At 44.2% G+C, this 15,582-nt stretch overlaps 1 protein-coding gene across 1 annotated transcript in view; it reads right to left on the bottom strand.

The window, feature by feature from the left end:
- The window catches only part of CNPY1 (canopy FGF signaling regulator 1), a 43,879-nt gene extending 29,265 nt beyond the window's left edge, over positions 1 to 14,614 (bottom strand). Inside the window, 2 exon segments of the mRNA XM_066991007.1 lie at positions 8,150 to 8,249; positions 14,601 to 14,614. Of these exon segments, the coding sequence (XP_066847108.1) occupies positions 8,150 to 8,249; positions 14,601 to 14,614 (114 nt within the window).
- Between the last annotated feature and the right edge of the window lie 968 nt (positions 14,615 to 15,582).

Genomic DNA, 15,582 nt, shown 5'->3' on the forward strand with positions numbered 1-15,582 from the left:
ATACACTCTTCACGAGTGTGCTCTGCTTGAGGTAGGAAGCTCTCCTGCCTTATTACTAAGGGTTGGAATTTGGTCATTCGTTGAAGGATCTTAAGATATTTCTTGATTTTAAAGAATTTCTATAATTTTATATTTTGAGAGTCACGAGGACTCTCTATCTGTCTTAAAGTACAATAACAGGACTCAACAAAGTCAACTCAGAGAAAGTCCCTGATTTTAAGCACCAGTCTGAAGTCTCTACTGATATCCGAGGGACAGAAAGTAGAGGTCAACCCACACAGTAATGTCGGATACAGGATAGTGCCCAAAGGCATGGTCTGCAACTTTGTAGGGATAGAATAAAGGCTCTTTTTACATAACAACATTTTTAATTTTTTGAAGCAATCCAGTAGCATTGTAGCACAGAGTATTGGCACTTTTGCTCATATATTTTGCTCTTTATACCAGATCTGACCCTATGGTTGCATTTATCCCGCCTAGAATATTAGTTCGCCAATAAGCTTTCATGTCATGCTCTAGAATAAATCCTGAGAATTGAGTTTACTGAGTGCCCAAGACAGTATGAAGAAGTAAATCCATCTCTGTACGTTGATCTGATGAACTCTTGCCTCAGTGAGTTTTTGCAACAGAAATCTTTACTGAGAAAAACAATCAATCAATCAAAAACAAGCAAACAAATAAACAAAAACAAAACAAAAAACTACAAACAAGCAGCCAAAAATCCAGAGCAAAGACAGCCAGCCAGAAAGAAATCATCAGAAAACGTATATAACAGAAAGGGAAGAACAGTAGCAGAGGTTTTCATCTGCAAGGCATTTATCTGAGAAATGACCCAAGCTTACGAGAGCTCATTTATTCTCATTCACCTTGGGTCTCGATGCATGGAGAGAAAATCTGCCAGCAACCCACCAAAGTGAATTACGTGAGCTGGGATAGCTGCTGCATTTAATTGATTTTAATGGAAGCATCAGTGACATCTGCCCTTGGCAGCAGTGCGTACCAGGAGAGCACCTGAGAAAAGGGAACTTCTCCTTCCCTAAAACTGAGAAGTTGGTGTACCTGCCTGGGGCCGAGCTGACCTTCTTAGTGTGGCTGTACACTGCCCGCCAGACATGCTGACACCAACGGCCCAAAAAGGCCTGTCACACCCAGACTTGCCTCGGGATCTCCATGAATCCTTGATCCAGCTGCTGGGAGCCTTCTCATTATTCCGGAGAGAAATTCAGGGTTGGAACTAGGACTTCAACCACAGCTGGCACCAGTGCCACAAGAATGTGTCTCTTCAACAAGTGGGATGCTCCACCCAGACTGCGGTGGGGGGAACAGACGAGGAAACTTCCCCCAACCCCATCTGTTGGCAGAGGGCAAGATGAGGAAGGGACAACAGGAACAGATGTAAAACCCTCACATGAATGTGGGATCAAACATACTCTGCAAGTTTCAATGAAAACCGGGTTTCTGTTTCTGTGAGGAGACTTGTTTTCCTGTACAGGTCACCACAATATCTGTTAACTTCCTTCTGAAGTGACACTTTGCATCCAATAGTGTTCATCTCAGATCCACTTCCTCGGCTCCATCTTCCCGTATTTAGAGAGAATTCAGGTTCCTCCAGAAACTGGTGTCTTGGCGCTTGCTCCAGCAGCCCTTTGAGTTGAAAACCCTGATTAAAATCCACAATAACTGCCCGATGACTTTCTCTCCCTTAAAACCTACTCAAATGCTGCCACGGACCAAAAAAAAAGAGAGGCGTTTGTCAGATCAGAGGGAGGGGGATCGGGGAAAGCTGCCCTCCAGATGCAGAGGGGAGGTGCCGCGGGAATGCGAACACAAGCCTCCTGTGGGAGCAGTGTGGGATGCGGAGCCCTGCTGCTGGTTCCCGATCCACACAGCTGGGGGCCGGACAGAAGAAGGATTGTGCTGCCTCGACCTGAAGCAGCTGAAGCAGGATTTCATTCACACCCCGGCATTTCCATGGATCGCTTGAGCACAGGAATGGCGAAGTTTTGTTGCATAACTCCAGAGGATAGCTTTCTGGACAACATCCAGTGGTGCTGGTCTGAATAAGCTTAAATGTAGCCGTTTTTCCCCAAACGGGAAAATAATCCTGCTCCAGCCCCTGGGTGTGATGTAGGGCAGGGCAGAGGTGCCTGGGGCCAAGTTCTGCACCCTCAGGCTTTGCATTTGACCTAGTTACCGCTTTATCCCCTCGCAGCTCAAAGACTGTCCATTTCCATATGGTTTGTATTCCTGCCAAGTACAGTAAGTTGATTTTCGTCTGATGTCTGATTAATCTCAGCTTTTGCTCTATGACTTTCTGCCTCCCAAGGAATTCCTCCTGTGTACTGGCACCAATGCCCGGTCAGAGGCATTGGCAACCTCCTGTCTTCTTCATCGTGTTGCCACCCTGCACACCACAATGGTGACAAATGCCATCCCTGGGATTTGTCCCCATCAGCCCACCTCAGGAGGGAGAAAGTGCAATTCTCTCCAAAATGATTCAAGTGACTATTTGTTTCCCTCATTTCCAGGACATTGAGCTTGTTCTCCTTCCCTAACACACATGGACCCTCTGGGGTTCAAAAAAGGACCCGGGGTTCCCCCCCACGGTTTGGGCATGCAGGGAAGGGACAGGAGAGGACAAAGAAGCTGGAATGGGATCACTGGGATGGGATCACTGGGATGGGATCAATGCCACTTGCTCTCTACCCTTTGGGGAGAAACGAAGCCGAAACTCGGCCGTGTGGATTTGGTGCCATCTTGGACAAGTTTTCTCCCACTGAAGTGGCAGCCAAGGGACTGTCTGCCCTGGGAGCTGACTTGTCTGCTGTCTCTTCCACCCACAAAAATCAAGCCCAAGCAACCCATCCCACACTGCCATGGGACCAAACCAGAGGGCTAGCTTGGCCTGCCTCCCATAAGGAGAGCATCAAGCATAAAAATGTTTCTTTCTCCCTCTGCCCAACAGCCCAATTTTCTTTGTGAGCCCTGCAGGGGACCTGGTCATGATGTATACTTTGGTGGGAAAAGCCAAGGTAGACAGAACTTTACCTCAAAATATAAGCAATGCTCTGCCTTGTATTTGATAAAAGCTTGAGCTCAGATGTTAGAAGTTGAATTCTTTCCTCAGAAACAGTTTTACAGATTGAAATCCTGACCCAGTCTCCACCATGGTGGTTTGGATGATGGCCATCGGACTGGCCTCCAGACTTTGCTTGCCGGTAGCCCATGGTTTGATTGATGGCTGTGCTGTCATGCAACATTTTGGCAAATGCAGCCAAACCAGAGGAGCTGGGAGGGGTGGAGGTTTGCTCCTGCCTCCAGCCTCCCCAGAGGCCACTGTAGGCAGTGTCTCTTGGCACAGGAGAGGCATCGTGCCCTTAGTCCTGCTTTAGATAAATAACGGCTACCAGCCTGCTGCTCATTCCGAGAGCAAAGGTTCAGTTTTAATAAAACCAGTGCTCAGCAACTCTGCCACAAAAGTGCAAATCTGCCTAAATCCCACCTAGTTCCCCTCTCTGCAAGGTGTGTGCGTTGTGTTACCTTCAGCCTGCCAGAAAAACAGCTGGAAAAAGCATCCCTGAGCAACATTCCTTCCCGAGATGAGTCCGAACCTGTTCCCTCCTGCAGCATCGCCCGCCTCGTCACTGCTATTACCGCCAGAGTGAGTATGTTCAGAGTGCCACTGAAATGTATACCGGGTTGACTTCAAAGGGCCAAGCCAGTGCAAGTGTGATCAGCTGTGGTGAGTGAGCCCTGAGCACTCCTGGCTGGCTTTCCCCTCTGGCTTGGGCTGGGTGCGTGGATGAGGGTCTTATTCTCATTGTTTTCTGTTACAATAGGTCTCCTTTAGCTGATTCTTTTTTTTTTTTTTTTTTTTTAAACCTCCTCTGACATTTAGGGTTCGTCTATGCTGGGGATTTAATTCAAATTATTCGAGGATGTGAATTTAGAGAGGAATAATTATTCTTGATTAACTCCCCATGTGGACACGCTTGTTCCAAAATAAAAGTGCTTTATTTCAAATGGGTTTAAATGGCTCCAAGAAAATCTGGAGATTGTTCTCCCTCAGAAAAACAGAAATGGAGGAAACAAAAGAAGCAAACATTTTTTCCCCACTAATATTTGTGGAAAAATGCGAGGACTTCTGAACGTTATGAAAGTTTTAAGTGAAAATTGCTGTATGTTATTATGTATAATTTGCACCTTTAATAAACTGCACGCTGTTAAAACTATTGTTCCATGAAAATAATTACTCAGTAGCCAACATAATTAGACAAGCAACACAAAATCAGAGGCAGAAATGTAGGACGGGGCTGGGAGGCTATTTGTGGGAATGCTGCTGTGCATTGTGCTTTATCCTGTCCACACGCTCGCATCCAGCATGATTTGCTGCAACCAGAACTGATTACAGAGTGTAATGAGCCTCACAAAAGCTTAATCAAAACAAGTTTCTTAGTTTTAAGATGTGATTTCTGCTCAAAACCAAGAAGAAAGGCAAATCCCAGAATGATCGATACTCCGCTGGGGAAGATCAGGGATCAGGGTGCCAAAAACTGTCAGGTCAGATACCCCCAGCCACAGAGGTGCTGCTGCTGCTGCTGCCTGTGGTACCTGAAAGGAGAGCCAGAGTCAGGAAAGGCTCCAGCTGCCAGTTATCGTAGGATCATTAGGGCTAGAAAAGACCTCCAAGATCATCCGGTCCAACCGTCCCCTTACCACCACTATCACCCACTAAACCATGTCCCTAAGAACCACGTCCAACCTTTCCTTGAACATCCCCAGCTGAACACCACCTAACTGCTTCTTTCTAAATAACTAATAACTTATAAATAACTCTAACTTATTTAGAAATAAATATATTTCTAAATAACTAATAACTACTTTCTAAATTCTTATTTCTAATAAGAAATAACTTTCTAAATATCTTTCTAAATAACTGCTCTGTCTAGGTGGCAATCCAGTGCTGGACATAAATGTCCTCCTGGAGCTAAATAAAAGTGTTTCTTTCCAGGGACAGGAAGCCACTTCCCACCCAGGTGCAATTTGCAGTGAAGGACGGAGAGGCAGCCCCATGAGCAGCCACCTGTCCAGGCTTAGCAGCTCTGATTTGGAGAACACATAGGGGCAAACAGGGATCATGATAACACTGCTGTCTATGGGACAGCTCATGCCCCTAAAAGCATGCATTGCTCTGCAGAAACAGCACCTAGAATTGAAATTCCTGCAATCACACCAGGAGAAGTGGGAATCTTAAAATTAAATCTTCCAGTGAAGGTTTTTTCTCTGCTTTCCTGGTACTGTTTTCAATATAAGGTTTTACTGCTCCCTTTGTGTTTCGTTGCCACAGTGGAAGAGAAATCAATAGATAAGAGACAATTATACCACTCTTTAAAACCCTATTCTACATTTTACATACTTAGCAGCTCAGCTGAGAAAAGATATCTTATATCCATCCATCCACTCTCTACATTCACTTCAAACACATTATGGACTCCTACTCACTCAAGTTGCCCAGGGAAGTAGTGGTGTTGCCATCCTTGGAGGTATTTAGGAGACATGTAGATGTGGTGCTTAAGGACATTAGTGGTGGGTTTGATACTGTTAGGTTGATGTTTGGACTTGATTATCTTAAGGGTCTTGAAAAACCTAAATAATTTTATAATTCTTTACCAAGCCAAACCTTTCCCGTATTTTTGAAGAGCAATATTCTGATAAAAATGCTTTCCTCTAATTGTATAACCTGTAGGACCAAAATAGGGGCCATGGCCCAAAATCCTAGAAAGACTAATATTTTGAAAGCACTGCAGTAGGTTGAGCTTCCTAAACCTCACAACCATGGGACACATGGGTTGCATACAGTGAGGGCAGGTATGCTTTGCTGCACCCTTCCCTGTCCTGGTCACCTTCACCAGGTCCAGAGCAAATACGAACAACTGCAGCCCTTTTCCAGCCTGCACACCCGCAGATCTTGATGGGAAGGAAGGTGATGGGTGCCCAGACCTTGCTGTGGGATGGGAAAGGGGTATGGCAGAGACATACCTCTGAACTCAGGAGCATGGGAAAGGTCTCTGATACTACACTTTAGATATAGCATTCGTAGCTTTGGAGACTTTCAGTAGAGCTTGGGCTCTTTGAGAACTGAGCCGTTCTGAAAATAGGACTTCCAGATGCTTTTGTAAATTGTAGTCAAGGTGAATTTATACTGAAGTCTAAATCCACAGTTAATTACAATGAAGTAGAAATTGTTCTGAAGAGATTAGGGATGAGCTTTTGAAGAAGGCCTCTGAATTTTAAGTAACTTGTTCTCATTGAAAGTCACTGGATTTGGGCATCTAACTGCCTTATTCACTTTTGAAGATCCAAACCGGGATATAAAACTCATTCTGTTAACAAGCCCGCCAAGATTTCTTTCCTGGGAAAGCATTCTTTTGATATCCCAAAATTAAGACAACAGAGGGCTACATTTCTTGTTTTATTCTCAAACGCTAATATTGAAACAATATAGAAATCAACGTGAAAAATAAACTACAGCGATTTAGATATTTAGTTTTCAAATCAGTTGACAGGCATAGCAAGGAAATGTTTTTGCCTCTGAAGAAATAAATGTAATAAAATACTGTTTAAATAATGTTTAAGTGATGTGGTGAAAGATGGGTTCGCGAACCCTCTGTTATATTACCAATCACCAGTGTAGGACATGGATTTTGTTTAAGAAATGTGTACTGCTAATACTGGGGTCAACATATGAATAAACACGAATGGCAGTATGCACTACAGACAGACTTCATTAACATGTGCTTAGTTATCTGTACTGCTTTACTTCTTGCACCAATCCCAACTGCAGTCATCTCCCTTCTGTTCATAGGTGGTTGTGGACACCCATTTGTTCTCTTGCTCATGTTCAGGACATCATTTGTGCACTAGGACGACTTTCTTGCCCAAGGTGAGGGGAGACACACACACATATTAGCCCAGTACAGGAGTCTGACACCAGCCCAGGCTGTTGGAGGCAGCTGGACCCAAGGGTGCTGACCTGGGAGCACCCAGCAGCTCTCACTTGTTCTGCTACAGACTACCCGTGTGGTACCGGGCAAGTCACTGTGCCCTCCTTCCTCTTATCTGACCATAAGCTGGTCTCTTGCTGTTGGCCACGTTGCTGACTGCAGTGGTACCCTGAGCCTGAAGATCTCACTGACAGTAAAGATAAACTTCTTGGAGTTACACTTGAGAAGACTCAGACATCTTGGACAGCTTCCAGCTCATCTTCTCTCCAGCTACTTTGTAAAGCTGTGGGCTCTTTCCAGACATATCGTCGGACTGCTTGGTCCTCAGTCCTTCTCGGTGATAGTTTAGGAATAGACGTGCAGAGCCAGGCCTGAGAAGTGTCATCTTGAGAAGGCTGCTGCCATTTACCAAAAACAGCTTTCATCTTTATTATGCATTAAATACTCTCTTAAGCCTGTTAATTTACAGACAGAGATGATGGAAAAGTCCATTATCTGAGTCAACAACAATCCACTGAAATATTTGCTGAATGACCTAGCTCACCAAACACTTCCACAGGCTTTTCTATTTATACGTCTCTAGTATGATCTGTATTTTCCATGCTGCAAATCACATAGAGTAAGACAAGCTCTGCTTCTGGAAGCTGGCAGCATGAGGCCTTGCTCCAGCAAAATGTTGACCCCTCTCACTTCCCACCACGGGCATTGAAAGTTGAAGGTATCTGGCACCCATAAGAAGCCCATGGCTGTCGACAGGCACTATTCAGACTTCCATTGCAATGCCTCATTAGATAAAAGCCTCTCTTCAGGTAGTATATATATTTTCACCCTCTTATTCTCCCTTTTTCTTCCTCTGTCTCAATAATGTGTGTAGCTCTGATTTATTTTTTATCAAGATTAACAATGGAACAATACTGCTTCAAATATTAAAAAGGCAAAGAAATGTAGGTACTAAAAAGGAAGGAAAATACCTCAATTTCAAGCCTAAAGATTACTTTGGGTCCCAGAGGAAGCAGAAGCAATTTAGTGGCTGATACCCTTAGCAAGAAAAAAGGTTGTAAGATTAAGACCAACTGCTGTTTGGATAAGTGGTTGGTAATTGCACATATCAGCAATTATGTGCTGTCATATCATTTTTCTGCTACCTTACTCCTCTCTTGTGTCCCGTCAGGGTTTACTTGGAATGACCCTACATCCATGGCCCTCTTTGGATTCACCTTCTTAATGTCATACAGCAGCGCCTCACTAGTTCAAAGAGAAAAGAAGTCATTATTGCACGAGATGCCTGGTGGAGGTGCTCCTCCTCACTGACGTAGCTGGAGGCTACTTCTGTAATAACACGGCTTTAGGAAGAGAGATAGAAGAAGGCCTCCCTGACCTGCAGAAGGCCTTCTAGTCCTCCAGCCTCCTGTGGGAAGAGGTGTGTGGGGGGATAGTTTTAGCAGGGAGAGGACTGGCCCTGTGTGTGGTTCCTGTGGCCCAAGCTAGGTGCAAGGAGAAGGTCACCCACAGGACCCTGTGCTGAAAACATAGCCCCATGTAGAGACGGGTGCTTGGGTGATGCTGCTGGGGGTCCCAGCAGCAGTAGAGCCCCAGGGCTTGCCTGGATCAGGACAGCACAGGCTAGTAGGGCCAACGAATCCTCTTCAGACATAAAGCAGGAGCCAGCTGCGGGGGTTTCAGGGCTTTCAGAGGTGGTCCTTGAGCCAGCAGAGCTCTCTTCCACAGCCTGTCAGAGGCCTTGCGTCATTCAGAAGGGTGAATGCCATTACAACCACCTTTTGTCTCTCAGAAGTAGCTGATTTCCCCACAAAGTGTCAAAAGATAACAAAGTCTGTTAGAGCTAACCTCATCTGCTTATTGCCTGAGGGAAGCCTCCAGCTTATATGGCACTGGGTGCTCCCATGGAGCAGAAAATATTTTGCTCACTAGTCAGATTCGGGTAGGAGACGTAAGTGCTGTTGTCTGCACGGTGCTCGTGCTGTACCCAGAGAAAGCTGGAGGTTGTTGGCTTGCTGGTGGCTTGGTACTGACCCACGGCAATGCCCCTGAGGTCTGTGGCTTCACAAGGATGCACAGGAGGACAGAGTTGTGCACAGGGACCCTACTTCATATGGCAGAATGTGTCCCAGCACTGCAAGGGCCTCTGTGTTGAGCAGCTCTGGGAAGGACCAGAAAAGCCCTGGGTCAGGATTCGGGAGCCGAACGCCCATGTCTAAGCAGTGATAGCGAGGTGCCACGTCACGGCACGTAGAAGAGCTAATGCCCTTTGAAAAGCGGCTAAAAGATTCATCAGCACAGATGAAGATATGAGGGCTTAGGATTAGACAGCCTGTAGCTCCTGCCAAGAAATTGCGTGGAAGGTAGAAATTAATTTAAAAGGTTGAGTGGGGGCCAGCAAGTCAATAACTGAATAATCCCACCCAGATAGGAAACCAAAGCATAAACAAGAGTCTCCACATACTGACGAGTTAGCACTGGTTGCACTCTGGAAAGGATCCTAAAATAACAGAGATTCCTGGAGACAGAATAAACACATCTCTCAGTTGTCATCCCGAGCAGGGGTAATTGCCTGGATGTCTGATTGACTCGCTGCTAGAACCAAATATGTAGCTCTCTGACATGCTGTCACCCCGTCTCTGTACACTGGAGATTTTTCAGTAAAGCACATCAGGAATCAAAGCAAACGTCCACGAGAAGAGATGCACCTCGACCTTGAACTTTAATCACCAGCAAAAGGCTGAAAATGAAGTTAAAAAAAAAAAAAAAAAAGAAGTGAAGTGACTGCATTCCTGAGAGCATTTAATCCCCAAATTCCCTGGGCTGGTGCATGTTCGATGCAGCCCCCAGGAGAGATGGGCATAAGGTTGCCTGCCTGAGGGCTGGGCAGTGACTGGGGGCCCTTAACACCCTGACACTGAGATATTCGTAGGGATTTTCCATCAGTCCTGGAGGTGCAGGGCATGGCAGGACTGCTAATGTCATTGGTTTTAAAAAGTTAAAGAATGACATGACTAAACTCCATGCTGGTCTGTGTCAGGGGAGAATGGCACAATGATTCACAGATCAATTAATAATGGACATGGAAAGTAATATGCTAAATTTAATGCAGTGTGAACTCACGGAGGTAACTTTGTTAACTTTAACAGGTAAGAGACTTCCATAAGTTAATTTAGACAGGACTCTGTGATAGCTCAGGTACTGGACTGAAAGGAAAATTCACTTGGCCCATCTTAAGTGAAAGGAAAATGTTAAATAACAAGTCTTTTATATATATATATATATATTAGATTAATATGGTTCTTGAAAAGTCCCAGTTTTCAGTCCTCCGTCTTTCATATTATACATCATTTGAGGTAAAAAATATGATTACCATCAGCAGATTTCAAAGAAGGCACAGCCATTGGACATGTGATTCATTGTAAAAAGACGATCCATTGATGTGGAGGGATCTGTCACTGGGGAGTTGGGGTGGCCATCTGTGTGATCAGGCACCAAGCAATTCCTGGGCAAAGGAGGGATGTAGGAGAGGCTCCACACAGGCTTCACTGAAACCAGCTGGGAGCAAGAGCTCAGAAAGGAATAATAATACTTAAAAAAAAAAAAAAAAGGAAAAATCTGGAAAAGGCAGAGGGGAGAAGAAGGGTTCTGTCACCTCCCACCGGGGATGGGTGAAACTACCCCCATCTGGTACTCAAGCTGCCTTTTGCCCTCTTTCCTCCTCTGTCCCTCTCTTTGGGAAAAAGCAGCCTCCTACCTCCACCCACCCAAGGACACCTAATACCAAGAGCTTCTGCTCTGTCCCTGCATTTGAGGACTCATCCCAGTGTGACCCAACATCTAGGTCAGAGCCAGCTTGTGTGGCTGGTTTGTAAACCTGTCGCCTCCCCTCCATCCTGCACAAAAAAAAAAAAAAAAAAAGTGGTTTCTAACAGAAAACGCAGCTGAGCTATCACTTTGTGAGCACTACAAATACCTGTATACAAAGCAACTTGTCTAATTTATGTTCAAGATAGAAGTTTGAGATGTCAGAGAGTTTTATCTGAAAGCACCAGGCATTCACGCACAAGAGGATAACTTCGAGCCTATCTGCCTATCTGCTCAACTCTAAGCTCAGGGTAGATAGAGAAATCAAGCGGAAGGTAAAGTGGGCAGAAGAATGCAAAATGATTTCTGCAGGCAGAAAAGAACAGGATGTCCCTAGCAGTACTGCCAGACTGAGTTCTGGAGAGAAAAAGGGCAATTACATAGCCTGTACCTCCTGACCTCACACACACAAGGAGCTGAGTGATGCACCCAGCTGAGACAGACAAAACCTGCCCCGAGGGACAGGGATGGCACAGGGCTCTGCTTCAGCCCCTTCTTGCTCTATCACCACCATCTTTCTCTTTTCTTTCCCCACGGGAAGAATATTACAACAGCAGAGCGAAAAACAGACTGGGAGGTGTGTGAAATAGACGGGAGGAACCCACCCCAAAGAGCAGAGCTGGGGTGCTGGTGGTGCCCCCCAATGTGGTCGGGGCTCATTCAAACCAGATCAGGATCTGGTCCCACTTCTGCAGTCCTCTTGGTCCAATATTGTGCTAGTGATGATTAGAAATAAGTGCACAGTGAATTCCTTTTTTTTTTTTTTTCCCCCAAATTATATATAGCATCAAGAATCTGTGCTCATGGAGACTGCAAAGCCAGAAGGCTCTCCGCATTCACTTACTTATTAAAACGCAACAGATGATGAATGAGGAGGAAATTTCTGGAGACCGGAATGGCAGTTTTTAAATTTATGTTTACTAATTTTCCTTTTGCCCAATGAAGTCAATGCTTAATTGCATACTGATTGTTTCAGATACCTTTGTAAGCGGTGCTTTACACCACCCTGTACTAATAGCTGGCACACTGACTTAAAGTGATTTAACGCAGCCAAATGGATGAGATAACGCAACGTGAAGGGAGCCTGCAGGCAGCCCCGCCATTTCAGCCGGGCTGTGTCTGTCTGCCTGCTGGAGCAGAGCTCTGTCCAGGATCTGTGCAGCACCTCGAGGTAGCCTGAAGAGATGGGTGCTGCCCCCATGCCTGGCTAAACGGGGCCTCTCCTTTGTTTCCGCAGAGTGGGACAGGACACACCGTCCCTCTCTTCCCAGCTGCTGATGGGATGGGTGCTCTGTCTCCCCAAAATCCCTCTGCGTGGAAGTTGAATCCTGGGGATGATATTTTAAACTTTCATTTTCCCTTCAAGTGCCATTTGGATTTATTTTTTCTCTCTCCTACGTTGTATCATATTAAGTGCATTCAACTACAGGGAGTATCAGAAAATATTACCTAAGCTTGAGAATAGATTTGCTCTCAAGTGACATCTTCCAATACTACTGATTTATACCCTTTTCTTGCATTGATCTGTTGGGAGCCTTCATCAGCTATATCTGACATAAACACTGTATCATTCTGTATTGCCTTATACCCTAGAAATCCACTCAAATCCCTTTGCTCCTCAAATTAAAGCAAAATGCATTACAGTGTCCTGATTTCCTTCTATTCTTGCATTTGCATTTTTGTATCATGCTCTAGATTACTCACTCATATTTTGGCATAAGCATCTCCCTGTTCATTTAAGAATACTGCCTTTAATCTTTTTTACACCTCGAAGCACACAAAACCCCTGCCCGAAGTACAAGTGGCGACATTTGGTTCCCACAGTGGTTGAACTTCCAGGAAAGTTATTTACAGCAAAAGCCATGTTGCTCAGAAGCCTTCTTGCAGGGATGTCCCATGGACACCCAGGATGGTCTCACAGCTCCACACAGCACGTGAGGTTCATCTGCAACACTGCACTTTCGTGAAGGGACTTACCTGCACAGACTGCAGCTCTGTGGCCAAAAGGTTTTAGCGATGTGGCTGTGCTGGGATGCCTGGGCTTCTCAGCAGCTTACCCACTCTTTTTTTCTTTTTTTTTTCTGCTTTTTTTTTTTCTTTTTTTTTTTTTTTTCATTTGCCTGCAAGCAGCTTGCTGATGGCAGAAATAGAGCAGTAGCTGCAGGTTGTACTTTAGCTGCAAGAGATTGGGTGGATTCACTATGTTTTTCTTACTTACTTTGAGCATCTATTTCTTAGGAAATATAACAATACAAAAGTACACCTAATAATAATGCTAATAATTAGGTGGTTTGGGTGGGGTTGGACTTTTTGTTGTGTGTATCTACATTAATTCTCAATTTTATCCTATGCTGGGACTCCATGTAGGTCCCATGTTTGCCCCACCCAGATATTAATATGAGTATATTGGAAATGTATTCAGCCAGCCAGAGCCCCGATTCCAGTAAAACTACACAACATACATGGAAGGACAGAATTTTTCTTGAAAGAGGAGTTTCAAACTTTTCTGAGGTGGTATATGTCAGACATGGTGGTTCAGAACGGCTCCATTTGTTAGCCTGTCTAGATAACCTGGCATACTCTTTATTCTAGATTTTCCCACATTATTACATACACACACATGTGCACAAACACACACCAACAGTTTGCTAAAGTAAAGCTGGTAGAAGACTTCTGTAATTTATGGACACATCATCCAATGGGTGGGAGGGAACAGAGAAGGTGTAGACTTTATTCCAGTTAAGGCTGAGGCTGCCACATTCAGAAGTGACCCTATGATTGTTTACTCTGAAGTTCAAACATCCACCATAAGATATCTGAGACCCAACTCAAAGATCTGAGCACCACAAGCCCTAAAGACGATCAGAGCACAGGGACACTAAAAATGCCCACTCATCTGGGCTCAGGACAGTCTCCCAAAAAACATCTTGAAAGCTGGAGTCCCCAAAAGCAGCAAACAACCCGCATCACCAAGGGTATCACTGATGTACCCATGAGGAGAACATCTTCTGGAATCTCCCACAAAGTACCCCTTGCTGGCCAGATGGCATAGAAGAGTAAAAGATGTTATAGCTGTTAAAAAATAACAAAATTTTATATCCAGCCCAATCAGAAGGGTTCCATCCCTGCTAACATCCACTGGGAGAGGAGCACAGACAGACAGAAAGACAGAGGGATAACAAAAACATCTACAGTGTGCCCATCAGAGCCAGCAAAATGCCATTGTATATTCATTACAATATTTGTTCTAAAGTTCAGAAAATTCCCTCCAGTAATATAATGGGTGATAATTCAATGTATTTATGTTTTTAAGGCGTGAAGACTAGCTTTAATTTTCCTCATCTGCGCCTCTATTATTATTAATCTACTTATCTTCTATAAAGATCATCTAAACTACACTTCTATGGGGAATGTGATCTTTGGCCATGTAGGGCTTTGCAATTATCCAGTTCTGAATGAACTTGTTGTTAAAACATTTTTTAAGTCTAATGAAAACATTAGATCAATTCCTAGCAGTGATAGTTGTCATTAAATCAATAGCGTGGGTAAGTCCATTACACTGATATTTGACACGAACTGCTGAAGGTCTGCTAACAACGAGACCATACTGAAGTGTGTCCTCTGCTAAGCATATTTCCTACAAGATAAAAATCTGTTAAGTCTACAGTAACTGAAACTTTTCTTCTTTAACTAAAATAAACAGATATGTGAAATGTTACTGTAACTCACCCGAGGACCACCATGATCACACAGGTTTTGGAGCCAGTTCTTTTATCACACCTCTATCACAGCTGCGCTCCCAAATCAGTTACAAAGCCTTTTTGATTGTTTATCTGTATGGCTCACAAAGCATTTTCTAATGAAATTCTGCCAAGCATGAAAGACCCAACCCTACCCCCTCCAAAAGCAACGGCGCTGTCACTGGTTTCAGTGGCAGTGGGACCGTTCCTTGAGTGCCTGGGAAAGGAAAGGTCTTCACGAAGAGGAGGTATCTCTGCATACCCCTGTAGCGGCTTGCAGGGGAATGAAACAAAACCAGACCCATTTCCCCATACAGAATAGTAGGGGTTTTTTTTGTATGTACCATTATATTGCAAATGGGAAAGATTACTGAAAGATATCTGGGCCTTTAAACATTTTTCCAGTGGCCTGCAAACACACTACGTACTCCTAACATGGGTGCCTCCAAAACAGTCTTGCTATCGACTCAGTGCTGCAAGAGTTTGACATCTGATGTACTTAATATATATTGGGACTGCTACCATGAAAGAAACAGAACACTTGAAAAATTAACTATTTGATGGGAATGCTGCAGTTCAGATAAGAGCCTTTCAGCATGACTTTTCTTACAATTTATAAAGCCAATAATTTTCCAGTAGTGGTATATGGCATTTGCTCACTGGCAAAGTTGCTGTGAGTACACAAATGTATACTCACAAATATACCAGGAAACAATGGTCATTGACAACTTTCTGGATTAAAAGGCCACTTTAAAATGAAAAATTAAACTATTTTATTTGAAAGATGCTAAATATTTACTGAGGGGTGGGCAGAGGATTAGTGAAACTTCAAACAATTTTAGGAAATTTTTGTCCTCAGAAATCGCTTTTTTTTTTTTTCTTCATAACAAATAAACTAATTGATAGGGAAAAAAAAAAAATCACCTGGGACATTCTGTGAGACTTTGGCTTCTGCAATTCCTGCAGCAGGA

The sequence above is a fragment of the Anser cygnoides genome, chromosome 2 (genome assembly GCF_040182565.1).
Source record: "Anser cygnoides isolate HZ-2024a breed goose chromosome 2, Taihu_goose_T2T_genome, whole genome shotgun sequence".
NCBI lineage: Eukaryota > Metazoa > Chordata > Aves > Anseriformes > Anatidae > Anser > Anser cygnoides.